At 46.0% G+C, this 27,944-nt stretch overlaps 1 protein-coding gene across 2 annotated transcripts; it reads left to right on the forward strand.

Moving 5' to 3' along the window:
- Positions 1-148: 148 nt before the first annotated feature.
- On the forward strand, positions 149-27,747 carry LOC309524015 (phosphorylase b kinase regulatory subunit alpha, skeletal muscle isoform-like). Of its 2 annotated transcripts, none has more exons than XM_082208322.1 (30): positions 149-294; positions 2,142-2,300; positions 3,921-3,968; positions 4,178-4,346; positions 4,960-5,042; positions 6,467-6,547; positions 6,642-6,740; positions 13,134-13,280; positions 13,707-13,760; positions 13,907-14,029; positions 14,110-14,205; positions 14,281-14,388; positions 14,465-14,543; positions 16,022-16,156; positions 16,762-16,871; positions 17,146-17,290; positions 19,458-19,536; positions 19,745-19,824; positions 20,224-20,400; positions 20,480-20,562; positions 20,966-21,102; positions 21,418-21,574; positions 21,697-21,776; positions 23,713-23,791; positions 24,006-24,135; positions 24,931-25,032; positions 25,120-25,349; positions 25,733-25,786; positions 26,228-26,428; positions 26,772-27,747. In XM_082208322.1, exons 1-30 carry the CDS (start codon positions 217-219, stop codon positions 26,943-26,945), a joined length of 3,477 nt encoding a protein of 1,158 aa, XP_082064448.1. In that variant the 5' UTR covers positions 149-216; the 3' UTR covers positions 26,946-27,747. The 2 variants fall into 2 exon arrangements, with proteins under 2 accessions (XP_082064448.1, XP_082064449.1); XM_082208323.1 differs by lacking the exon at positions 149-294 and adding an exon at positions 321-451.
- Positions 27,748-27,944: the final 197 nt, after the last annotated feature.

Raw genomic sequence — 27,944 nt, forward strand, 5'->3', positions numbered from 1 at the left:
CCGCTTTTTTTTTTTTTTTGTAAGGGTTTCGGTCTCTTGGGCTACCGCGCTGCCAGGGTCGGCAAGAGGCGGTTTAACCCCTTTTCTGCTGGGCAGCGTCGTATAGAGCGGGTGAATCGGGAGTTCGGTGTCTGCAGAGGAGGGGTTAAGTAGGCGGGGCCAGGAGAGGTTGGTTACGTTGGCGCACCAGCTGGGCTCCAGAGCAGCTCGAGAGTCATGCGGAGCAGGAGCAATTCTGGGGTCCGCTTGGACGGCTATGCCCGCCTCGTTCAGAAAACGATCCTCGGGCACCAGGTCAGGCAGGCGGAGGTTCAACGGATGGAGCGGAGCGTAGGGTTTGGGGTGTAGGCGGGCAGGTGGGAGTTCAACAGGTGGTGCAGCGAACAGAGCTTTTTTGCCTTGATTGCAGGCGTGGAAATGTTCGGCCTGAAAGCCAACGGAAGTTCAACAGGTGGGTGGGTTTTTTGCAGGGAGGCAGGCGGGAATTCAATAGGCGGAGCAGTGGTTGGCTTTTTTGCAGGCAAGAAGGAGTTCAACAGGTAGAGCGGCGGACGGGTCTTTTTTGTATGTCGGGCAGGCATAGAAATAGGCAGGCATAAGTTCAACAGGTGGGTGGGGCTTTTGGGCAAGTGGGAGTTAAACAGGCGGTGCGGCAAACGGGGCTTTTTTGCATTGAATGCAGGCATAGAAATGTTCGGGGTGCAGCAGGTGGGTGGGTTTTTTGCAGGCAGGCGGGAGCCCAACAGATGAAGCAGTGGGTGGGGGTTGGAATGGAAATGTCCAGAACGCAGGCAGGCTGAAGTTCAACAGATGGAACTATGGGTGAGGTTTTTTGCGGTGCATAAAGCCATGGAAATGTTCTGCATGGAGGCAGGCAGAAATTCAACAGGCGGAGCAGCAGATGGGGCATTTTCTAGGACAAGTAGGCGGGCGGGAGTTACAGGTAGAGCAGCGGATGAGGTATTTTTCAGGGTGTGCAGGCAGGTGGGAGTTCAACAGTTGCAGCAACGGATGAGGCTTTTTCAAGTATGGGCAGGCATGGGGATGTTCAGCACACAGGCAGGCAGAAGTTCAAGAGCTGGAGCAGCAGATGGGGCATTTTCTAGGGTGAGTAGGCAGACGGGAGTTAAACAGGTTTAGCAGTGGATGGGTTTTTTTGCTGGGCGTAAACATATGGAAATGTTCAGCACATATGCAGGTGGACGTTTAACAGGTGAAGTGGCATATGAGGGCTTTTTCAGGGTTTGCACACAGACGGGAGTTCAAGAGGTGGAGTGGCGGACAGGGCTTTTTGCATTGTGTGAGGGCAGGTGGGAGGTCATCCGGTGGAGCAGCGGATGGGGCCTTTTTGCACGGCGGGAAGACTTTGGAAATGTTCAGCATGCAGGCAGGTGGATGTTCAACAGGCAGAGCAGTGGGTGACAGGTATGGAAATGCTCAGCGTGCAGGCAGATGGGAGTTTGACAGGTGGAGCGGCAGACTAGGGCTTTTTGCAGTGCATGAAGCCATGGAAATGTTCAACAGGCAGACAGAATTTCAACGGGTGGAGCTGCGGATGGGGCATTTTCAAGGATGAGTAAGCAGGCAGGATTTACAAGTGGAGAGGTGGATGAGGGAAATATCAGGATGTGCAGGCAGATGGGAGTTCAACAGGTGGAGCGACAGATGAGGCTTTTTGCAGGGCTTACAGGCATGGAAATGTTTCGCACATTCAACAGGCGGTGTGGCAAAGACGGGCTTTTTGCAGGATGGGAAGGCATGGGAATGTTCAGCATGGAAGCAGTTGGACAGCACTTTTTGCAGGACATGAAGGCATGGGAATGTTCAGCACCTAGGCAGACAAAAGTTTAACAGGTGGAGCAGGGAACGAACAGCCTTTTGCATTGTGTGAAGGCATGGGAATGTTCAGCAGGCAGGCAGGCAGGAGTTCAAGTCAGAGCAGCAGACGGTGGCTTTTTCTACGACGGGCAGGCATGGAAATGTCCGGCACCCAAGCAGTTGAAGTTCAACAGGCGGAGCAGTAGGTTTTTTTTTTAAGGGTTTGAAGGCATGGAAACGTCTGGTAGGCAGGCAGATATTCAACAGGGCTTTTTACAGGGTGTGCAAGCAGGCAGGCGTTCAAGAGGCCCATCTCTCTGCAGAACCCCGTGACGGGCCTGCTGCCAGCCAGTGCTGACCACCCGGACGCCTGGGTCCGCGACAATGTCTACAGTGTCCTGGCAGTTTGGGCACTGGGATTGGCTTACCGCAAGAATGCTGACCGTGACGAGGACAAGGCCAAGGCGTATGAGCTGGAGCAGGTAACTAGGGCAAAGTTGGAAAATAATATAATATAATATAATATAATATAATATAATATAATATAATATAATATAATATAATATAATATAATATAATATAATATAATATAGGGAGGGAAAGAAATTAAAAGAAAAGAAAAAAAGAAATAAATAAATTGAAAGGAAAGGAAAGAAATTAAGATAAAGGAAATGAAAAGAAAATAACATGGAAAGGAAAGAAATTAAATGAAAAGAAAAAAAAGAAAAGAAACAGAAAAACAGAAAAAAATAGAAATTAAAAGAAAAGAGAAAAATGAAATAATGTAATGTAATAAAGTCCAATAAGATAGAAATGGAATATAATAATTAAGTAAAAATAAAAAATAATAATAGTAAGATAAAATAAAATACAATAAAAAATACAATAATAAATTAAATTAGGAAGAGAGAAATGGAAAGAAAATTAAAAGAAAAGAAAAATACAATACAATAAGATAGAACACAATAACAAAGTGAAAATGAAATGAAATTAAAATAATATTTTCCAAGGCGCCGAGCATATTGCTAGGCTGCCGCCCCTCTGGCCTGAAGGCTTCCTGGCGGGTAAAGAACTTGCACCCACAACCCAAAAACCCATTCCCCAAAAGACTGGCTTTTCCCTCCCTCCCCCCCCCCCGAACCCTGGGGTGGGGAAGCACCCTTCTTGGGAATCCTCTTTTGGGTCCTCCTTGCTGGCAATACATCTCCCTACCTCACGCTGTAACCTGAGAGCCGCAGCGCCTCTCAGATGGGGCAGCTGTTTTCGGCCTGTCCTGACATGACCCCGGGGCGGGGGTGGGGGCGAGATCGAAACCCGATTCCTAGGCCGAATGCCTGAAATGCCAAGTCGAAAAGCAGAGCGGAAAAAACGAGATACAGACAAACAAACTCATAGAATCATAGAATGATAGAGTTGGAAGAGACCACAAGGGCCATCGAGTCCAACCCCCTGCCAAGCAGGAAACACCATCAGAGCACTCCTGACATATGGTTGTCAAGCCTCTGCTTAAAGACCTCCAAAGTAGGAGACTCCACCACACTCCTTGGCAGCAAATTCCACTGTTGAACAGCTCTTACTGTCAGGAAGTTCTTCCTAATGTTTAGGTGGAATCTTCTTTCTTGTAGTTTGGATCCATTGCTCCGTGTCCGCTTCTCTGGAGCAGCAGAAAACAACCTTTCTCCCTCCTCTATGTGACATCCTTTTATATATTTGAACATGGCTATCATATCACCCCTTAACCTCCTCTTCGCCAGGCTAAACATGCCCAGCTCCCTTAGCCGTTCCTCATAAGGCATCGTTTCCAGGCCTTTGACCATTTTGGTTGCCCTCCTCTGGACACGTTCCAGTTTGTCAGTGTCCTTCTTGAATTGTGGTGCCCAGAACTGGACACAGTACTCCAGGTGAGGTCTGACCAGAGCAGAATACAGTGGCACTATTACTTCCCTTGATCTAGATGCTATACTCCTATTGATGCAACTCTATTGGCTGCGGATCTCCAGGTCGACAATTTGAACCCCTGGCCTCGGGTTGGAGGAGCTTTGGGGTAGTTCGTCCCGAGTTCGAGTTTTGAGTTTACAGCGGCGTTTTTCTTCTCCCCGCAGAGCGTGGTCAAGCTGATGCGAGGCCTGCTGCAGTGCATGATGAGACAGGTAGGGGGTCTGGCTTGATGACCGCTAGGTGTACCTTCCCATGTTTTTGCAACATTTCCCGGATCTGATATTTGGGGTCCGGATAAATGACCACTGGGGTGTCCCATCCCTCAATTCCCTGCCATTTTATGGACCACACAGGGAGGTTTTTCCAGCATTTCCCAGAGCTGATATTTGGGGTCATGTTAGATGTCCCATTTTTCTTCCAGGTGGACAAAGTGGAGGCCTTTAAATATACCCAGAGCCCCCGCGATGCTCTGCATGCCAAATTCGCACCCGGAACCTGCGCCACCGTCGTCGGTGACGACCAGTGGGGTCACTTGCAACTGGACGCCACTTCCTTGTACCTCCTAATGCTGGCCCAGATGACGGCATCAGGTGAGATATTTTATTTTATTTTATTCTTTTATTTTAATTATTTATTTTATTTTATTTTATTATTTTATTATTTTATTTTATTATTTTATTATTATTTTTTATTATTATTAATTTATTATTATGATCATTATTATTGCTTGGTTTTGTTTTTATTTTATGTTTTTCTATTATTATTTTATTTATTATTCTGTTTTTATTATTGTTTTTTATTTTTATTATGCTATATATATATATATATTTATATATATAGTATACTATATATATGCTTTCGTAGATTTTCACGGGTATAGGAATGCAGGTTTTGGTGTCTTCGGGTGTCTTCCCGTGTAAGAGTCGGGGTGTCTGTGCGACGTTTCGACGAGGTCTCACTCGTCATCTTCAGGCTGGTGCTTTCGGCTTCTTGTTACTGGAACAGAGAAGTAACAAGAAGCCGAAAGCACCAGCCTGAAGATGACGAGTGAGACCTCGTCGAAACGTCGCACAGACACCCCGACTCTTACACGGGAAGACACCCGAAGACACCAAAACCTGCATACTATATATATATATATATATATTAAAAATGCATTTTTCATTCTTTAATTTTATTCTATTATTACCTTTCTTTTTGCAGGGCTGCATATCATCCACAGCCTGGATGAAGTAAACTTCGTGCAAAACCTGGTTTTCTACATAGAAGCAGCGTATAAAACGGCGGTGGGTTGGGGTGGGTGGCACCGAGTGCAGCCCCTGAGAAAAATAATAACAATAAAAATAGAAACCGATAAGAACCCATTATGATAAGAACCGTTCAGAATAACAAACCCATAATAGGAATCTGTAAAAATAACAACCCCTAACACTAAGCCATATAAAACATAACAACCATGATAATATTAAGCTGTAAGAATAATCCTTAATAAAAATAATAATCCATAAAAATAACCCATAATAACAACCCACAATAAAAATTATAAATAATAATTACCCATTAGAATAAAAGCCCCTAAGAACAACCTATTAGCATAATAAACCATAGTAGGAATCAATGAAAGTAATAACCTTTAATACTAACACATAATAATAATAATCAGCCATAAGAACAACCCATTAAAATAAATTATAATAAAAATAATAGACCCTTAATCCGAGCCCGTGATCATAATAACTCCTAATAATAGCAAGAAAAATAACCCCTAATAAAAATTGTAACCCCTAATAAGAATAATATAAGAATAATACCTCATAAGAATAATAACCCATATTAGTAATCCATAAAAATAATAACCCCTAGTACTAATCCATAATAAAGATAACCCATAATAACCCATGATAATAATAAGACATAAGAATAACCCATAAAATAACCAAAAAAATAATAAAAATAACCCATAAAATAATAACCCCTAATAATAGCAATACTAATTGCCCCTAATAAGAATAATAACCCCACAGAATAAGAAACCCCAAAGAATCACACCTAAGAAGAAGAACCCCTAATAAAAATAATAAACACTTGATCCGAACCCATGACTGTAATAAGTCCCTAATAATAGCAATAATAATATCCCCTAATAAAAACAGTCACTCTTAATAAACCACAATAATAATAACCCCTATGAGTAAGAAACCTAAGAAGAATAAACCCACTAAAAAATAAAAAATTATAGGAACCCATTATCATAATACAGTGGTACCTCAGGTTAAGAACTTAATTCGTTCTGGAGGTCCGTTCTTAACCTGAAACTGTTCTTAAACTGAAGCACCACTTTAGCTAATGGGGCCTCCTGCTGCCACTGCACCGCCAGAGCACGATTTCTGTTCTCATCCTGAAGCAAAATTCTTAACCTGAGGTACTATTTCTGGGTTAGCGGAGTCTGTAACCTGAAGTGTCTGTAACCCGAGGTACTACTGTAACTCCTAATAATATCAATAATAATAACCCCTAATAAAAATGGTCAACCAAATAAGAATAACAAACCCCTAAGAATAACAAACACCCCTCAGAAGAATTCCTCATAAAAATAATAAGCCCATAATTCGAACTCAGGATCATAATAGCTGCTAGTAATAGCAATAATAAAAACAGTAGCCCCTAATACCCCCAATAATAATAATAACCCATGTTTTTTGTGGGGCAGGATTTCGGGATCTGGGAACGTGGCGACAAGACTAACCGGGGCATCACAGAGCTCAATGCCAGCTCAGTCGGCATGGCCAAGGTGAGGTGCACGGGGCAAGGCGGGATCAGGTGCCCACTCAGGGGGGCCTCATCCATGGGTGCCTCATCCACGGGTGCTCTTTCTCCCTCTGCAGGCGGCCCTGGAGGCCTTGGACGAGCTGGACCTCTTTGGCGCCAACGGAAGCCCCCAGTCAGTGATCCATGTGTTGTCGGACGAGGTGCAGCACTGCCTGGTACAGACCTGGGTTCGGTGGGGGGGGCGAGTTACCGAAATACTTTAATTTCTGAAAATTTTGAAAATTTTCAATTTAGAAAATTCCCAAAATTAAAATCCAGAGGGTTCTAGGTAGCCTCCTCCTCAGGGTGTTTGTTTTGAACGCAGAGCTTGGAGGGCCACCCGTCCCGGATGCCCAAGACTTTTAAAATTGAAAATTGAAATTGAATAGAAATGGAAATTTTAAATGGACATTGAAACTTTACAATTTTAAATTAACAAGGAAAATGGAACAATTAACAAAAAAATGGCATCAAACTAAATTATTAACATTAAAATTTTAAATTAACATTTAAAACTTAAAATTAACATTTAAAATTTAAAATAAAGAAAAAATAAATTAACTGTCAGGGGCTCAGGAACAGAGGTACAGGGGAGAGAGGAAATGGAGAGCGAAGGGGAAGAATCTGAGGGCAGCGTAGGGGAGTATGACAGTGACCAGAGAGATTCCATGAGCTTCTCCAGCGGATCGGAAGATTCCCAGAAGGAGGCGCCGATGGTCAGGGCAAGGGGGGCCAGCGGGGACTCCCAAAGCAGCAGCTGGAGATCAGGACCAGCTTCCCCACCAGAGCGTAGTGGGGGGGGGAGAGTCCCAGGTGTCAGGGCCAGCGTCTCCTCCAGCAGGGAAAGAAGATGAGTCAGGGCTGACCACGCCTCTGTCGGAGAGTGGGGGAATGGAGGGGAGGTCAGGTCCAGCCAACCCCCCCTATTAAGTTGTGGGTTGACATAGCAGCCGGCACAGCGATTCCTTCAAGTAGCTCTTTATTAAGGTAAGCTGGAACAGAACTGACTGCGAACAGCTCAGCCGGCTTGTATTTATAGGCAGCCAGCTGTCAACATTGTAACCACAACAGCCCAGAGTTCCCGCCTAAAATAACTGCCACGGACCTGAGTGAAAACTATCTACAGACCTGAGTGAAAACTATATACAATATCCCCCTGTTGGCCCAGGGTGAAACTACACTACATAACACCCCTCCCCACCGAGATAAGGCGTTAGTTACAATCGTAATGGTTTCCTTATATACAGCACTACGCGTAATGGTTCAATTAGGCACAAAAGCATATCGGTTACATTTCCCCTACTTAGACCAACAGTGATACCTGTCCAACAACATAGTCCTTTAAATAAGTTGGGCGCTTGGAAACTCTGCCAGACCGCCGGGGACTGGTAGCCAAGTCCGGAGGGCCACACAGTTCTCGCTGAGGCTGTGGTGCGACCCTAGGTGGCGTTGGAACCAACTCCCCTGGATCCGCTGCTGTGGGTGGAGCCTCCGCAAGTGGAGTGGTCTGAGTCCGTTCTGAAACGGCTTGGTTCGGCTCCACGCTGGCAGTTTGCGAGGGAGGTGTAGGTGGGGCCTCGCCATCTGTACGTGTCTCTTCTGGAGCCGCAAGCGCAGTTGGGGGCACCACGGTAGCGTCCAAGTCGCCAACCCTGCGCCTAAGCTGGTCTATGTGCCGTCGCCACAAACGTCCGTCTTCGAGTGCCACCTGGTACGAGCGAGGTCCAGTGACTCCCACTACTGTGGCTGGCACCCAAGGGATGTCCCCCACATAGTTCCGGGCAAAGACCTGGTTTCCTGGGACAAATGACCGTGGTGCGTTGGCACAGCCTGGGGGTTCAGCCACGGCAAAGTCTGGGTGTAGCCGGTCGAGCGGTGACCTGAGGCGGCGGCCCATAAGCAGTTCAGCAGGACTCCTCCCTGTGGCCGCATGAGGGGTGATGTGTTGCACGAACAAGTATTCGGCGACCCGCTCATGCCAGTCTCCCCGGTCCAGGCGCGCCAGTGCCTCTTTTGTTGAGCGCACCATTCTTTCCGCTTGCCCGTTGCTGGATGGATGAAAAGGTGCCGTTAGGGCATGGCGGATGCCCAGTCCCAAAAGATACCACTCAAACGTGCCTGACGTGAACTGCGGTCCGTTGTCAGAGACAAGGACATCAGGACACCCATGCGTTGCAAACAGGCCTCGCAGCACCCGGATGACAGCTTCGGTAGTGGTGGAGGGCATCAGGGCGACCTCCAGCCATTTGGAATAGGCGTCCACCACTACCATAAAGGTCCGGCCGTGAAAGGGGCCAGCCAGATCGATGTGCACCCTCGACCAGGGTGTCTTTGGCGTCTCCCAGGTGTGTCCCTTAGCTGCCGGTGGTGCAGGCCTCGACTCTTGGCACGCTTGACAGGCGGACACCCAGGCAGTGATGGCATCGTCCATATTAGGCCACCAGACGTAACACCGAGCCAACGCCTTCATTTTGACAATTCCCGGGTGGCCAACGTGCAGAGCCTCCAGGACGCGCTGACGGAGTCCCTGGGGAATCACGACGCGGTCTCCCCACAGCAGACAGCCGCGATGAGCTGAGAGTTCATGTTGTCTGGTTGCGAAGGGCTGGAACTCCGATGCAAAAGGCCCTTGTGGCCACCCCCTCCACACCCAGTTGAGCACCCGGCTGATGGTGCGATCCTGGGCAGACGCGGAGGCCACAGTGGCAGCCGATACAGGCGCTGCCGGAAGATCCTCAATCAGAAGGAGCGATGAAGCTGAAGCCGGGTCTTCCACAAATGCTGGAAGAGGGCAACGGCTGAGGGCGTCGGCATGGCCCATCGATTTCCCCGGGCGATGGATGAGCCGGTAGTGGTAGGCAGCCAGGAAAACAGTCCATCGCAGCATGCGTGGTGAGAGGACCGGTGGAGTTGGACGATCACCGGCGAGGAGGCCCAGGAGTGGCTTGTGGTCAGTGATGAGGTCAAAGGTCCTGCCATAGAGGTATTCATGGAACCTCTTCACTCCAGCCACAAGTGCCAATGCCTCCTTGTCGAGCTGGCTGTAATTCCGTTCCGTCGGAGATAGTGTCCTGGAAAAGTAGGCGAGCGGTGCTTCTCTTCCATCTGGAAAACGGTGACCAAGGACAGCACCGATGCCAAAAGGTGAGGCGTCGCAGGCAAGGACCAGCGGCCTGGATTCACTGTACTGTACCAGCACACTGTCTGAAGAAAGGAGGGCCTTGACCGCGTTGAAGGCCGCCGTCTCTCGATGACCCCAGGCCCAAGGCGTCTTAGTGCTAAGGAGTCGGTGAAGAGGCTCAGCCACTGTGGCTTTGTGGGGCAGGAACATGTTATAAAAGTTCAGCAGCCCCAGGAATGCCTGCAACTCCGTTTTGTTTTTTGGGGTGGGGGCCTGCTGGATAGCGCGGATCTTGGATGTGGTTGGATGAAGGCCGGAGGCATCGATAAGATAGCCCAGGAACTCTACCTGTGGAACGGCAATCTGGCACTTCTCCCTCTTTACCTTGAGCCCGGCCTCCTGGAACCTGGTCAGCACGGCACGGAGGCGCTCGAACAGCTGCTGGTGTGAGTCTGCAGACACCAAGACGTCATCAAAATATGGTACCACGCCAGGAAGCCCTTGCAGGAGACGCTCCATAAGGCTTTGGAAGATGCCAGGAGCCACACTCACCCCAAACTGCAACCGGCGGCAACGGAATGCCCCCCGGTGGGTGACGATCATCTGGGCTTCAGCAGTGGCATCATCGACTGGCAGTTGTTGATAGGCTTGGGCAAGGTCCAGCTTAGCAAAGACCTTACCCTCACTCAGGGAATGCAGCAGGTGTTGGACAACAGGAACCGGATAAGCGTGCTGCGGAAGTGCCTTGTTGATCGTGCACTTGTAGTCAGCACAGATTCTCACCGACCCATCTGGCTTGACAGGTGTGACGATGGGGGTTTCCCACTTTGCGTGGTCAACCGGCTCCAAAACTCCTTGGGCGATCAGTTTGTCCAGTTGTTCGTCCACCTTAGCCTTGAGCGCAAAGGGAACCCAGCGTGGCTTTAGCTTGATGGGGGCGACTTGTGGATCAAGGCTAAAGGAGATGGGCGTACCTGTATATTGTCCCAAGGTGCCGTCAAAAACCTCGGCAAAGTCTTTGACCAGACCCTCAGTCTCTGCGTTAGAGATGCAGTTGATGCCGGTGACTTCCAGGCCGAGGGCATCAAACCAGTCTAGCCCTAGGAGGCTTGGCCGCTGACCTTCGACCACCACCAACCGGAGCAGGCCCGAAAAATCCTTGAAGGCGATCCGGAACCGGCCAACTCCTACCACGGGAACGTCGTTTCCCTGGTAGTCTCTCAGGTGTACGCGGTGAGAGTCGAGTTGCCTTTTGGACACTCTGGGTACCAGTCTTTTGATGGTGCTCCATGACACGATGGACAGGGCAGACCCGGTGTCGATCTCCATGTCACATGGAGCTCCTTCAATGAGCACCGTGACGTTCAGCTTGCGTCGCGTAGGCGAGTTGGTTTGGCCAATCGTGGTTCCAGACGGGCAGCGGCAGTTGGTGAGAGCGAAACAACTTTCCTTGGCAGACTGGAGTGAAGACTTGAACTTGCGAGTCGATGAAGGGGCGGTGTCAGACGGAGCCGATCGGCAGACCTTAGCGATGTGGCCCCTTCTGGAACACTTCCTACAGATGGCGTCTCTGAATCGACACTTGGCACGGGAATGGTTGCCTCCGCAGCCAGCACATTCAGGTTGGCCCTTGGACTTCTGTTGGAACTTCCTGCGCTCCCGCTTTGTCTGGTGCACGTCATCGTCTTCACTGGAGGATGCCTCATCACTGCTGGCCTCTTCATGATGCACCGGAACTGGCTCCCTAGCAAGACGCGGGCTGCTGGACTTGCGGATCTCCTGGGCAGAGCGTTCAGCAGCTTCTGAGGCCACAGCCTCCTCAATGGCTTTCTGTAGCGTGAGGTCTGGCTTGGCTAGGAGACGCCGTTGCAGATGGATGTCCCGGACCCCGCAGACGATTCGATCCATCAGGGCATCGTCTAAGTCTCGGAACTCACAGTGCATTGCAGCCTGTCGCAGGGCGGTGGTGTAGTTGTTGATTGACTCCCCCTCTGCCTGGTTCCGGTGGTAGAACGCATGGCGGGCAGCAATCTTGGACGGCTTCGGTGCGTAGTGGTTGCGGAGCTTCTCTTGGATCATGTCCCATGGTGTTGCCTGGACTGCTTCAGGCGCAACCAATGCTCGGGCCGTCTCAAACACCTCAGGCCCACAGAGGCTGAGGAATAGGCCCCGCTTCCGATCCGTTGATACTGCTGTCAGCTCGTTGGCTTGGAGGTAGCAGTCGAACCGAGCGAGGTAGGAGTCCCATGATTCAGAGGCTGGCGCAAACGGCGGTAGAGGCACAAGTGAAGCCATGATTCCGATGCCGACGTGAAGGGCGATGGATGGAACACAGTGCTCTAGCCAGAACAGTCAGCTCTGAATTGGTTCTGCCCAGTGATTTCGCTCAGTGATTTCGCTCTGTGATTCAGCTCAGTTCAGAGGCTGGCCGCATCTGGCTCTGCTCCATCCATCACATCCTCGTCGCCAGTATTAAGTTGTGGGTTGACATAGCAGCCGGCACAGCGATTCCTTCAAGTAGCTCTTTATTAAGGTAAGCTGGAACAGAACTGACTGCGAACAGCTCAGCCGGCCTGTATTTATAGGCAGCCGGCTGTCAACATTGTAACCACAACAGCCCAGAGTTCCCGCCTAAAATAACTGCCGCGGACCTGAGTGAAAACTATCTACAGACCTGAGTGAAAACTATATACAATATCCCCCTGTTGGCCCAGGGTGAAACTACACTACATAACACCCCCGAAGGGGGAAGCAGTGACAGGAGCAGTGTAACGGTCAGGAGGAAGGTTGTCGGCTGGGCGCGCGCGCCAAGTTCGAATGTACAGGCGTGCGGGACAGCAGAAAACCCGGATGGGGAACCAGGTCCTAAAGCCCGCCGGAAGCAGGGGGAAGACTCAGGGGACTCAGCGTCAGAAGAGTCTAGGAAGGGCGAGACCCCAGCTGACAGGCGGACCCAGAGGAGGAAAGAGCAGAGGAAGAGGTGGAGCCAGGCTAGAGTCTTAAACATGTGTCAGGGGGGAGGAGACTCAGACGGAGCTTCGGCGGTCTAGAGTTTCAGACGTAGAGCTGCACGCTGCGGATGTAAAAGAGAAACTGAACTTCAATAAATACTTTTGTATATAACAACGAACAGGCGTTGGTCCTTTGTGAGCTGGGACCTCGGGCAGCTCTGACATTAACATTTAAAATTAACATTAAAAAATTTAAATTTAAAACTAACATGGGAACTTTGAAATTGAAAACATTTAAAATTTTAAATTAACATTAAAAGTTAAAAATTTTAAACTCACTTTCACAATTTGAAATTAGCCTTGAAATTTGGTGGCTCTCGGGTCTCTTCCGGCTCTATGATTGCATCCTGCTTTCCTGGTCTCCCTTTTCTTGAGGGGGTTAGACCAGATGACCCTTCTAGGATGGTGCTCTATGATTTGTCTTCCTCTCCCCGCAGTCCATCCTCCATTCGATGCTGCCGAGGGCGTCGGCTTCCAAGGAGATTGACGCCAGCCTCCTGTCCATCATCTCGTACCCAGCCTTTGCCGTCGAGGACGCTGAGGTGGTGGAGAAAACCAAGCAGGAAATCATCGACAAGCTGCAGGCAAAAATTTTCAAAAAATATTCCATTTCCTGGGGGGGGGGAAAGATTCAAAGAATTTTCGGGGGGGGGGATTTTTTAAAATTAATTTTCAGAAAAGATTCAGAGTTTTTTTTGGAATGGCCGAAATCATTTGGAAACCATAAGGATTTCTCAAAACAATTAATTCTTTTCAGGCAAAAAAAGCATTCAAAGAAAATGAAATTTCTCCCCCCAAAAATCAAAGAATTTTTCAGGGGGAAAATTGGGGGAAATCAGATTTTTTTGGGGGGGGGAGATGTAATTTTTTAAAGAAAAAAACCAATAAAACAAATATGTTTTTAATTTTTTCTTTAAAAATTAATCATTTTCTCATTTCTTTTTTAAAAAGTCACATTGGGAAAAATCAGTAAAAATTATTTGTAAAGCAGTTTCCCTCCTCTTCCAAAGGGTCGCTACGGTTGTTGCCGGTTCCTCCGCGATGGCTACCGGACTCCCAAAGAGGTGAGTTTTGTTCTGTTTTGTTTTGTTATTTTATATGTTTTTCAATTTTAATTTTGTTTGTTTGTTTTTAATTTTTATTTTATTTGTTCATTTCATTTTTATATTTATTTCTTTACTTTAACTTATTTATTTTCTTATTTTCCCAGGACCCCCAACGCCTCTACTACGAACCCTCCGAGCTGAAGCTTTTTGAGAGTATCGAGTGCGAGTGGCCACTCTTTTGGACCTACCTGCTGATTGATGGAATCTTTCGCGGCAATGACGAGCAGGTGGGGGGGGGGCTTTGATGACCCGGGTTGGGTTCAGGGTTCAAATTCCGATTCCCTGATTGATGCATGTCTGTCCAAAGGTCCAGGAGTACCGGGAAGCCCTGGAAGGCATCCTCATCAAGGGGAAGGACGGGATCCGCTTGATCCCAGAACTCTACAGCGTCCCATCGGACAAGGTGAGTGGTTTTATTTAGGGGGGGTCTGCCGTCTGGGTTCCCATTTCTAGAACCCGCAACCTTCTCTCCCTGCAGGTCGACGAGGAATGCCAAAACCCTCACACGGTGGACCGGGTTCCGATGGGGAAGCTGCCGTTGATGTGGGGCCAGTCCTTGTACATCTTGGGGTGCCTCCTTTCCGAGGTGAGCACCCTTGGGTGCCCGGGGTCCCAGGTTCAGGGTCCTGCTCCGGAATCAAACCCGTCTCCCCCCTCCTTAGGGCTTCCTGGCGCCGGGCGAAATTGATCCTCTCAACCGGCGCTTCTCGACCGTCCCCAAGCCAGACGTGGTGGTCCAAGGTAAGCCCATTCGGGGGGGGGTTAAAAATAAAATTAAATTATTTAATAATTTTTTGATACAAACATCAACCAATTAATTTGAATTAATTTGTTAAAATTTGGATAAAATTGTATAATTTTGCTGGAAAATTAATAAAAATTTATTTGGGGAAAGAAACATCAACCACAAAAGACACATATAACAAAAACCATAATAACAATAATAACACAGTTTGACAATTCAGATTTGGATACATTGATATACCTATGACCACCTTTTTAACAATATTTCCCCGCCTCTCTCTCTTCCCCCTACTTCCCACCACTATCCGCCTTATCGCTTAAATATTCCTTCCAGAGTTATTGATATTTATCCATTCTTAATTTGCACCGACATGCAATTTGTTCGTATGTAGCTAGTCTGTCCATATTATCAATCCATGTGCTCAATGGAAACTTTTTGCGTCTAGTCCAATTCATCAAAACAAGTTGTTTTGCTTCTAACATAGCACGGTACATCCATTTTTTTTGACCCCTTGAAATCTCCCATATTTCTGGAATATAATTTAGAATTTAATTCAGTTCCCCTAAATAACAATTTCTTTTTATTACTCTTGCTATAAATATCCTCATCTCGCACTAAAATGATCTTATCATCGGGCAGTTAATCAACATATGTACTAAGTTCGCATTTTTACTCCCACATCTCCAGCAGTTGTCTGCATTTGTTATTTTCTTCTGGTATAGTTTTGCTGGAGTCCAGTGGACTCTGAATATTACTATTTTCTGCTGAATAAGTCTTAGTCTTAGATCCATGGAGACTATTTCTGTTGACTTGACTCCCATATATTATTTGTTATCTGTACCCCCAACTCTTCACTCCATTTTTGTCTATCATTTTCTAAATCATGTTTCTTCCTGTTGAGTAGGGTTTGATATAGTGCAAGTGTATTTTTGTATATATAGTACAAGAGCTTTTTGTTTTTGTTGCACAAATTGAATCTTGTAGCAGCATGGGTGTTTCCGATGCTGCTATAGCCAAACTGCCTTTCCAACCTATGTTTCAATTGGATGTATTGTCATGGTGTTTCACTGGTTAATCCATACTTTACTTGCAGTCTTATATTCCACAAATTTTTAATTTTCATCAATTAATTGATTCAATGTCAAAATACCTTTTTTCATCCAATTTTGCCAAATTATTACTTGATTTCCAATTTTTAATTTTGAGTTGGCCCATATTGTTAGTTTCTCATGTTGATAGGGGTCATCCTTATTATTTTTATTTATATTCATCCAAATTTTTATTGGTGCTTTAATAGTCTCCAGGATAATAGGATATTTCATAAAATTGGAGCCGAGTTTAGTCCCGGAGGCTTTGACGACCCAGGTTGGGCCAGACTTGGGTTTGGGGTTTGAATTCTGATTCCTTGATTGATGCCTGTTTCGGGGTTTTCCGGGACCGGAGCGGCTCCAGATTAACTCCGGTTTCCCCACAGTTTGCATCTTGGCCGAGACGGAGGGGATCCAATCGGCTTTGAGGAAGGAGGGAATTGAGGCGGAGACGGTTTCTGGCGTCTGTCCGATCCGGGTGCAACCGGCGAGGATCCTCAGCCATATCTACGCCCGATTAGGTGATGTGGAAAGGGAGCCCAGGTCATTTAGTCTGACCCCAAAAAAATTCAAATTGGAGGAACAGTGGAGAAAAGGCATTCGAGTGGGATTATGGGAAATAAAATAAAAATAAAATGAGCAAGATAGAATTGGAAGAGGAGAAAGGGACTCTTGGGTCATTTAGTCTGACCCCAAAACATGTGTGGTAATTGATTCCGTTTAGAAATAAAGGGGAGGAACGGCAGAGAAAAGGTATTCAAGTGGGATTATGGGAAATAAACATAAACTGAGCAGGATAGAATCAGAAGATATGTGGGACGCCTTTAAGGCAACATCTAAGGTGCGGGTTTGAAACCCTATAACATTTCCTTGAATGACATTTTAGGGAAGTTTTAAACAACTGATGCTTTGTTGTTGTTTAGTTGTTTAGTCGTGTCCGACTCTTCATGACCCCATGGACCAGAGCACGCCAGGCACTCCTGTCTTCCACTGCCTTCCGCTGATGTTTTAATGTATTTCTATTTTCTTTTGTTGGAGTGGCTAGGGAAACCCAGCCAGATGGGCAGGGAGTAAATAATATATTATTATTATTATTATTATTATTATTATTATTATTTCTCCACAGGCCGTAACCAGCGCATGACCCTCAGTGGGCGCCCCTTCCGCCACATGGGCGTTCTGGGCACCTCCAAGTTCTACGATATCCGGAGCACCATCTTTGCCTTCACGCCACAGGTGGGAAGTTCCCTGGCTGTCATCCAGTCCAACCCCCTTCAAATTTCTCCACCCCCCGCCCCTCAAATTTGGTGAATCAGGAGAACGCCGCCAATTAGTTTATCCTCTTAACAAAAAATCCCCAATTTGATCATAGCTGTTATTTCCCCCTCTGGGGGGAAAGCACCGTTTTCCATTCTCCTCTTTCATGGATACAACAATCAAAGAAAGGTTTCAATATATCCCCCCTTCCCCTCCCCCCCTTGTTTACCCACCTCTCCCTCCCTCCTCACAGTTCCTTGACCAGCAGCAATTCTTCCTGGCGCTCGATAACAAAATGATCGTTGAAATGCTCCGGACGGATCTCTCTTACCTGTGCAGCCGCTGGAGGATGACAGGGCGTCCCACCATCATCTTCCCCGTCTCGCACATGATGCTTGGTGTGTCTCATGCTGTTTTAAATTTAAAATAAATTTGTAAAAAAAATTAATAAATTGAAATTTCAGAAATTTCAATTGAATTTCAGAAATTTAATTTTGGAATTTTCAACTAAATTTCAATTAAATTTCTGACATTTAAAACCCTTTTGAAATTTCAGAAAGTTCAATTAAATTGCCTGAATTTTAACAAATCAACTTTTGTACACGTTTCCCTTTTAACAATTTTTAACAACTTTGCTTCAACTTTCATACATATTGCCCTTAACAGCTCAAATTGGATCTTTATTAAAAATCAGAAGTTTTGGCTTCCTGTTTCTGGCGGTGGGAAATGGCAGATTCCCACACGATCGGACTCCAGCCGTTCCGATAATTCAGGGCTGATATGGGGGTAATTAGCCCTGGCAGCCTCCCCAGGGCAAGGGAGGACTGTCTCGATTACCCGCGGTTTGCCTCAGGGGCAGGGCCACTGGGTCACGGAGCAAGGGGCGGACGGACACTCCTGTGATGCCACCCCATAGCCAGAGGCATCTGTTTGGGAAAATATAAAGATTTGAAAACCAAACAGACATGCTCTGAATTGATGAAACTGGAAAAAAAACCTGCAGTATGTACAGTCTCTGGTGTAAAAGACCGAAGTTCAAAGAGATCCTCATCATGATGTTTGGGATCTGGAGGGGCTTGGTATGTTTTTTCTTCTTCTTCTAACATTAACAATTCGTTTTGCATGCCAAGCCTCATTAAGAACCTAAATTGCTCTTCAAAAAGTGACTACAGATGGACTTTTATATGTAATTGGGACCTATTCGCAGCCACCTTTCTTTCGAAATGCCCATTAAAGACGAAAACAAAGAACAAAATGGCGTCCACCCACTACGCACTTATGGAATATCTGAAATACCTCCCTGATTAAGAGAAACAGGAGCTAACTGATGGTTGGTCATAAAGACTGGAAACAATATTATATATACAACTGTTTTGCAAAAAGAAGTTTTTTATTATGAGCAAGAGAAAGGGCTAAATGGATGTCTGGCAGCCCCCCTCTAGGGCCCGGAGAGGGGACTGGGTGGATTCCAAAGGCTACATTGCAAACAGTCTGCTTAAGAATAAATCAACAAGGAGTTTTAGAAGGAGGTTTCTCTCTGTTTCTTTGATAACAGCTTGACAGGAAAGATTAACAATTTGGGAGCTGCCAAAATAACAATTCTCAAAGAGTCTGGAATGGATGCAATCAAATGAAGCGGTGTGATGAAAAACAAAAACAGCTGAAAGAATATAATATACGGACAAATCTGCACTCCATAGAAAAAAAAGTGTCTGTTTTCTGACATGAATGAGGATCACAGAGCCAGAGACAAAACGTGGAGGATAAAATCGCGATATGGAATTATGAAAACCACTGATGATGATGAGAGGCAGGACTATGATGTTGAAAACGCTTCAGAATTCAGACCGTGGGAAGCCAAAACAAAAATTATTACAATTTGGAAGACAATTGGAAATTTTTTATTTTAGTTTTTGGGGTTTTTTGGATTTGATATGTTAATTGGATGTTCTTATTGGAAAATTAATAAACACTTTAAAAAAAAGTTAGAAGTTTAAAGAAATTCACTTCAACTTTGATATGTATTTCCCTTAACAGCTTGACTTTAATTCATATTACATTTCAGAAATTTTAACAAATCAACGCATCTTTCCCTTAATCTTTTGACTTCCATATTTTTTGAAATTTCAATTTCAGGAATTAATTAAATGTTATAAATCTTAACAAATTCAACTTTAGTCCGCATTTCCCTTAACAGTTTGTCTTGAATTTTTATGACATTTCAGAAATGTTAACAAATCAATGCGCATTTCACTTAACTTTTGAACCTACTTTTTTTTAACGTTTCAGGAATTTAAATTTCAAAAATGTTTTAAATATCATACTTTTTAACAAATTAACTTGAACTTTCCTTCAACTTTCTCTCAACCTGTTGACTTCCTTTAAAAAATATAATTCAGAAATTCCACTGAATTTCAGGGATTGATTTGACTTGAATTTTCATGGCCACCCTTTTACGCTGCTTATTTCGATCTCGTTCTTCTATTCTGATGGCTGCCATTTCCCATCCTAACTTCTCTCTCCTTCCCTTTCTTCCCTTTTCATTCCTTTCTTCCGCCTGGCCAGATGACAGTGGTGATGGCATCCACCCGGCCGTTTTTGCCATGCTGCGGAAATTGCAGGACGGATATTTCGGAGGAGCGAGGTGAGGATTGCAGGAATCGTTTAATGCTGTCAGATGGGAGGCATCCAAATAATTAAATTATTATTATCGTTATCATTATCAGCCCAACAGAAGAATCTGGCTCTGGGTTGATTTATCTATGGGAAGCTTTTGCCAGGATATCATTCTTAGGATGGTCGATTTCGGAGGGATCCCTCGGGGGTCACCTATGATTCTCTGATCCTTGCAGGATCCAGACCGGTCGCCTGTTGGACTTCCTCACCACCTCGTGCCACTCCCACCTGAGTTTCATGGACGCTGGGCCGGATGGTAAGCCCTTGGTGTGTTCCCATGCCGCAGCTTTTTTGAAGCCATCCTGGCTTGTGATTCAAACCCGGAACGATCAGAGGGCATTGGTGGCTTGAACCCGGAACATACCCTCCGGACGTCCCTCTTTGCAATCGCTCGCTCGGACTGGAGACAAACCTTATTGTTCTGATCGCAGACTTAAAAGCATCCCAGTCGGAGTGCTGTCCCATGTCATCGGAGAAAAGCCGGAGGGGATGGAATAGGACATCCCCATTTTTGGCAAAGGGTTCAAATCCAGACCTTCTGGGCTACACAGACGCTGCCTTAAAGGTGTCCCAGATCCCATCGGAGAGATGTCAGAAGGGATGGTAGGATGTCCCCTCTTTTCACAGAGAAACATAACCCCTCTCTCTTTTCCAGCGGACATCTGTGACGAGGTGGCCCAATACCTGGACCATCTCCTCCAACAGGCGGCTCCCAAGGCCCACCTCCCACCCGTGGGTCAGAAAGCCGGCTTGCACCGCTTCCGGGCGGCGGTGCGCACCACCCAGGACCTGGTGTCTCTGCGGTCGAAGGCGAAGGAGCTCCATGTGGAGAGTAAGTATGGCCTCCCAGAAGTGGGTCAGACTGGATGGCCTCTGGGTTCCAGCCCAACCGTTCCACCTTCTCCTTTCAGACGTCGACATGTACATCCCTTCCAGCCTCTTCCAGGAGTCACGCCACTCAGTCCACCTTCTGGGGTCGCCGCCAGATGGCAAGGTGAGTAGCCAGTTCTGATTGGGTTTGGGGGCGGGAAAAGCCATGCAAGAGGGAGAGCTTTTCAATTCTGCAGAAAACACTCGTTTCTCAAAGCCAACCCATAGAAGGTAAAAATCCCTTTTCCCCTCCCTTTCTTTAAAGCCACGTAAGAGGGAGGGCTTTCCCCTCCTGCCCGAACCTCCCATTTCTTGAAGCCCATTGGGAGCGAGGCTTTTCCCTCGCAATGCCAAACTCCCATTTCTCAAAGCCAAGCCAGAGGGAAGGTTTCTTTCCTTCCCTTTTTTAAAAGCTACATAAGAGGGAGGGCGTTTTCCCATTCCATTTTGAGACCCCTCATAGTGGGTTTTGCTGGGTGACATTTGGGGTGCCTCCTCACTCAACCAGCCTCCCTCCCTGCCCCCAGACGCCTTTCCCCGCCGAGGCAGACCTCCCAAAAGATGCCGACGGGAACGTGGACTGCCGGTCATTGGTGGATCAGCTCCGGGCTTGCGCCACCCTGCAGGATCAGGCCAACTGCCTATCCATATTGTACAGCCTCAAGTAGGAACTAAAGTTTTCTTCCATTGGCGTTTCCTTCATGAGAACTTCGGGCCTCGGTCAATTGATTAAATCTGTATATCGCCCTGCGTTGCGGGGAGTTAGACTGGATGACCCCGGGTCCTTTCTCTGGGATTTAAGACCACTTGCACAGGATCCCTTCTCTCTTCCCTCCTTCCTTATTTTATGTTATTGTTTCCCATAATCTTTCCCATAATCCCACTCAAATGCTATTTCTCTGCCATTCTTGGCTTTTAAGATGGTGTTGGACTGGATGACCTTCTGGGGTCCCCTTCCGACTTGGACACTTCCTTTTAGGGGTCCCGATTGGGAGACGGAGCTATATGGTGAGGCGGGAGCCACCGTGGGTGACCTCCTCACGGAGCTGTATTCGAAAGCTGGCACCGCTCGGCAGTGGGGCTTGATCCGCTACATTTCCGGTGTCCTGAGAAAGAAGGCGGAAGCTTTAGATGAGGTTGGGATATTTTGAAAAAATATTAAAATTTTGAAGAAAAAAATAGGGTTCTGGGCAGCCTCCTTTTGGGAAGAGTTCAAGGGGGTCAATGTAGATGAGAAGGTGCCCTTTTCTCTCCCCAGGCCTGTACCAGCCTCCTGTCACACCAGAAGCACCTCACCGTGGGTCTCCCCCCGGAGCCTCGCGAACGGACCATCTCGGCGTGAGTTTTTGGGGTCACCACTCGATTCCGGCACTGGGCCATCCCAACGGGGAAGGCAATCGGGGGGCAATCCCAACTGGGGAGATAATCGGGGGCAAAATGGGAGGTATCTGGACCTCCAGAAGGGGTCAAACCCATGTCTCTTGCACCAGGGGCACTTTGGCCTTAGTCCCAGTATCCTTACTGGGAGCTGGAGGATGGGCTCAGTTTTAATTTCCTAGGTTAATCAATCAATCAATTAATTAATTTGATTTTCTTGCATTCTCGTACAAAAGTCATCTCTCCTTTCAGAGACTTAATTTAATTTAATTTAATTTAATTTAACTTAAAGCTTTTTAATTTGCTGGTACAGGCCAACTGAAAATGGGCCATGACAGGTAGAATACTAAAGGTATGAATTTATTGTTATTACTGATTGAATTTTTAAATTTAATATTAATTTTAAATTATAAATTATTGTCATTTTTCATTTTCATTTTAATTGATTTAAATTTAATGCTAATTTTGTTTTAAATTACTAATAAAATTTCTAAATTTAAGTACAATCCAAATTCAATTTGCTTAAAATTTTGTAATTTTAATAATAATAATAATAATAATAATATTTTTTATTTATACCCCGCCCTCCCCAGCCAAGGCCGGGCTCAGAGCGGCTTACAAGCAATAATAAAAACAAGCTGAATGATTACAACTTAAAAACAAAATGATTATTATTGAATGTTTACATTTACATTTAATTTGAATTTAAATTCTACATTTAAAATTTCAAATTAAAGTGGTTAGGTATTAAATATTTAAATTCAATTTCAGATTTAAATTAAATGTAAGCTTAAATTTTTTGACTTACCATAATGCCTTATTTTTAAAATTTAAATATTTACTTTCCATAAATTTAAATCATTTAAATTAAATTAATTTTTTTAGATTTGCCAATGTAAGTTCAGATTTAAATTAAATGTAAGCTTAAAATTTTTAACTTACAGTGGTGCCTCGCAAGACGAAATTAATTCGTTCCGCAAGTTTTTTCTTCTTGCGAGTTTTTCGTCTTGCGATGCACGGTTTCCCATAGGAATGCATTGAAAATCAATTAATGCGTTCCTATGGAAACCGCTTGCCAGGCTGGCGGTGCGGAGAAGGGCTTTTCTCCCCACCGCAAGCCTTCAGGACAGGTACGGAAACAGAGGGGAAGGGGCGCAGCGCTTCTCCTCTGTTCCCGGGGCTTGCGGTGGGAGGAGGGTTTTTCCTCCCCACCGCAAACATTCAGAACAGAATTCTGAATGTTGGCGGTGGGAAGGAAAACCCTCCTCCCACCGCAAGTCTTCAGGACAGCCTTCTGAAGGCTGGCGGTGGGGCAGAGAGCCCTCCTCCCGCCGCCAGCCTTCGGAAGGATGCTCCGAAGGCTGGCGGCGAGGTCTTTCCGCCCCACCGCCAGGCTTTGGAGCAGGCTTCCGAAGGCTGGCGGCGGGAGGAGGTCTCTCCGCCCCACCGCCAGCCTTCGGAGGAGGTCCGAGGACAGTGGGGAAGACGCGCTGCGCTTCCCCGCTGTCCCGGAGATTTCCCTATGGGCTTTCGTCTTGCGAAGCAAGCCCATAGGGAAATTCGTTTTGCGAAGCGCCTCCAAAACGGAAAACCCTTTCGTCTAGCGGGTTTTCCGTCTTGCGAGGCGTTCGTCTTGCGGGGTCCCACTGTAGTATTATCACTTTTTAAAAAATTATTCTTAATTTCCGTAAATCTAAATTATTTAAATTTAAATTATGATCCTTATTAAATTTGTCATTGAAATGTTGCATAAAAATGCAAAACAGTTGGTAGAGCTGGTGACTCTCGATCCCAGTGTCCTGGATTCAATTTTCATATCGGGTGAGACATTATTCCCTTCATCGGGGTCAGACTAGATGACTCTCGGCTTCCCAACTCTGCTGTTTTTCCCTGCCAGCCCCCTTCCGTATGAGGAGCTCACGCGCCTGATCGAGGATGCCAGTGAGGGGAACCTTAGCGTCTGCATCTTGACCCAGGTGAGTGCTGGGTGCTGGGGAGAACAGTGGCGGGGACCCCGTTTTCCAGGAACTCTGGGCACCCGGCTTTCCCGGGAACAGTGGTTTGTTCCCCGGAAATTTGCTCCCTGGGAACCATAGTCCTCCAGGAGTCGTAGTTCATTCCCTGGAGATTTACTCTCCAGGAACCGTAATCCTCTGGGAGTCGTAGTTTCTCCCTCTCTTCTGGTTCCAGGAAATTATGGTTTACCTGGCCATGTACATCCGGACGCAGCCAGCCCTCTTTGCTGAAATGTTCCGCCTCCGCATTGGGCTCATCATCCAGGTGATGGCGACCGAACTGGCGCAGTCACTGTCGTGCTCAGGTAGGCAGGAGCCTAGTCACAAGGCCACCAATTCCATAAAATAGGCGAAATTGTCCCATATAATAGGAGAAATACGGTATTTTTATCATATAATGGATATACGGCATTGTGCCATATAATAGGAGAAATACAATATACCCCCTCCCTCGCATAATAGCAGATGTAGGGGATTGCTCCGTATAATAGGAGAAATACTGTATTTTCCCCATATAATAGCAGATATATGGCATTGTCCTTCTCTTTCTTTCTCTGCTTCTTTCTCTTCTTCCTCCCTCTGCTTCTTTTTCTTTCTTTCTTTTTCTTTTTTCTTTCTTTATATTCATTCCTTCTTTCTGCTTTCTCTTCCTTTCTCTTTCTGCTCTTTCTGCCTTTCCATTTTCCTTCTTCCTCTGCTTTGTCTTCTTCCTTCCTTCATCTCCTCTCTCATTCCTTCCTTCTTTCCTTCCTTCCTCTACTTTCTCTTCTTTATCTCTTTCTTTCTCTTTTTTCTCTTTGTAATGTTTTTTTCTTTCTCTGCATTCTCCTTTCTTCCTTTCTCATTCTTCCTTTCTCTGCCTTTTATTTATTCCTCTCTTCTTTCATTCTTCTTTCTCTTCCTTCTTCCTTTCTCTTCATTCTTTGTTCTTTCTTCTTCCTACCTTTCTCTGCATTTTCTTGTTGCTTTCTCTTCTTTCTTCTTCCTTTCTCTGCTTTCTTTGCTTGCTCTTCTTTATTTTCTTTCATTCTCTGCTTCTTCTGCCTTCCTTGCCCTCTTCCCTTCTTTCTTCCTTTCCCCTCTCGCTCCCTATCTCCCAGCCGACGAAGCCACGCAGACCTTGATGAACCTCAGCCCATCAGACGTCAAAAGCCTCCTGCACCACATTCTGAGCGGAAAGGAATTCGGCGTCGAGCGCAGCGGTCAGTCCTTGCAGTGTCAGACTAGATTCCTCTGGTGGCTTCCTTCCACCCTGATCCAGCACTGAGAACCCCGCTGTCTCCCTGCAGTGCGGACCGCTGACTCGGCACCAGGTGTCTCCATCCACGAAATGGCTGGTGCCACCAAAACAGAGCGTGCCGGAATCGCCCAGCTCCGGAGCAAAATCCAGAAGGGGGGTGATTGGCGCCCCACCAAGGAGACGCGTCAAGGTGGGTGGCGACGGCGACGGCGTCTCGACGGCGCCCTCAACCGGGTGCCAGTGGGCTTCTATCCGAAGGTGTGGAAGGTCCTGCAGAAGGTGAGTGCCAAATCTGGTGTGACTCCAGAACAGGATCGAATCTCCCAGATTTGAGTTTTATGAGGCCAAATATGGAATGAATGCGAATCTCCTGGGTTTGGATCTGAAGTGTGCAAGGTCGAATCTGGTGTGTGTGCAAATCTGAGCATGACTCTGGAGCAGGCACACATCTGAGTATGAATCCAAAGTGTGCCAGGCCGAATCTGGAGTGAATGCGGATCTCCTGAATTCAAATCCTAAGTGTATGAGGCTGAATCTGGTGCTTGCGCTAGTCTCTTTGAGTCTGAATCCAGAGCGAGCACAATTCTGAGTGTGACTCTTGAGCAGGTCCTGGGTGCAAATTTGTCAAGAGGGTGACTTCATTTCCACTCTTTTCTTCCTAGTGCCACGGTCTATCCATCGGTGGCTTTGTCCTCCCGTCTTCTGCCACCCAAGAGGTAATGGCAACTCGGTTTCCCTACTGGCGCATAATAGTAATACTGATGATGATGATAGAAAGATGGAAACAGAGAGAGGCAGAGAAATTGAAAGACAGATAAAGAGAGAGAGGGAGAGAATGAGGGAAAGATGGAGACATAGAGAGATGGAGAGATTGAAAGAGAGAGAAAGATGGAAAGATTGAGAGAGGTTGAAAGAGTGAGAAAGAAGGAAAGAGACAAGAGATAAGAGGGAGAGAAAGAGGGAGACAGATGGTGATGTAGAGAGAGAGAGACATCAAGAGAGAGATGGAGAGAGATTGAAACAGAGTTAAAAAAAGAGGGATCGAAACAGAGATGAAAAGAGCAAGAACGAGAGAGAGGAGAGTCTCCCCTGGTTTCTTTACCGTTTCCCGCTGGACACGGGTTCAAATCCTGACGCCCATTTTCCATTTTTGACAGATGACACCGGGTGAGATCAAGTTTGCCGTTGGCGTCGAGTCGGCGCTGAACAAGATCCCGCAGCCAGAATACCGGCAGCTCTGCGTGGAAACCATCTGGGTGTTGACCCTGTTGGCTGAGGTCGACTTTGATGGAGCCGGGAGGTTTGTCAGCATCGATGACATCATCAAGATGGCGGATGAAGCGTTCCGCCAGGAGCAGGTGAGGGCGGGCACCCTTGGGTGGGGCAGTTGATTGATCACCCGGCCCCACAGCACCATTCCCAGGGAAACAGAGCAGCGTTGCTTGCAAAATTGGTGTTAGAAGTGGGATCACGGCGCCGAACGGCGACATCTCACCCGTATTTTTGGCCGATTGTCTTTATTGATTTTCTGCACCTGTTTGGGATGATTTATTGATCGATCACCTGGCCCCACAGCATAGTTCCTGGGGAAACGGAGCAGCTAAGCTGGTGACATTGGTGTCAAAAATGAAATCATGGCACAGATTTCTGCTCTCTGGCCTTGACTCTTGTCTCCTCTTTCCTTTTTTGCACCAAATGCAGAAAGTCCTGGGTGCAGATGACGCCATGCTGGAGAGGGACCCCGCCACAGGCATCTGCACCTTGCTCTATGACAGCGCCCCCAGCGGGCGCTTTGGCACCATGACTTACCTGTCCAAAGTGGCCATCACCTATCTGCAGGAGTTCCTCCCCGAAGCCGGCTGCAGCATGCAGTAGCCAAGAACGAACAAATCTCTCAATAGTCTTTCTATCTTGCCTTTGCCTTGCAAATTATATGCAAATTAGGTTTCCCAACACAATTAAAGGGAGTTTTTTATGCAGGGAGGGAAGATTTTTCAAGGCTGTGTGGCATTGGAAGGCTTGAAATTATGAAAAGTATGGTTTTAATTGTTGAATTTTAAAAATCATTTACCCGGTAATCATTTCAATGATTTTTAAATTTAACAATCATTTAATCATTTCAATTATCAATTTTAAAATGATTTAATCATTTCAATGTTTGTTAAATTTAAAAATTATGTAATCATTTCTATAATTATAAATTTAAAGATTATTTAATAATTTAAATGATTTAAATAAATGCATGGGTTTTTAATTTTTTTTAATTACATCAATCCTTTAATTATTCAAAGTATTTAATCATTTTAATAATTCTTAAGCATAATAATTTAAATGATTATTAAAAATCAAAAATACCATGCGCCAAGGAAGGTGATGGAAAGTCCCAAATAAAATGTATTCCTTTCCTTTTGGTTTTGAAATGATTTTGATAACTTCTATAAAATGTCCTTTTTATGTTGGAAATGATGATTTTGTAGATTGAAAGTCTCCAATTAAATGCCTTAATTCCGTTTTCCGATCTAAAATTATTTTGGTTTTGAAACAATTTTGGCGATCAAAAGTTTCCCAATAAATGCCTTAATTTTGTTTTCTGATTTGAAATGATTTTGGTTTTGAAATGATTTTGGCAATCAAAAGTCTCCAATAAAATGCCTTAATTTCGTTTTTCGATTTGAAATGATTTTGCTTTCAAAACGATTTGGGGGAATGAAATCCTACTATGAAATGCTACTAAATGTGTTGCATATTTAGATATCTTGTATCCATTTCCTGTCCACATCTCCGAGTTCGAATCCTCTCCACAGCCTCTTCATTTCTCTACTCTTCAATGGAAAGTTTATTCACTTATTCGTAATTTTAATGATATTGCCCAAT

The sequence above is a fragment of the Podarcis vaucheri genome (assembly GCF_965113315.1).
Source record: "Podarcis vaucheri genome assembly, chromosome: Z".
Classification (NCBI taxonomy): Eukaryota; Metazoa; Chordata; class Lepidosauria; order Squamata; family Lacertidae; genus Podarcis; species Podarcis vaucheri.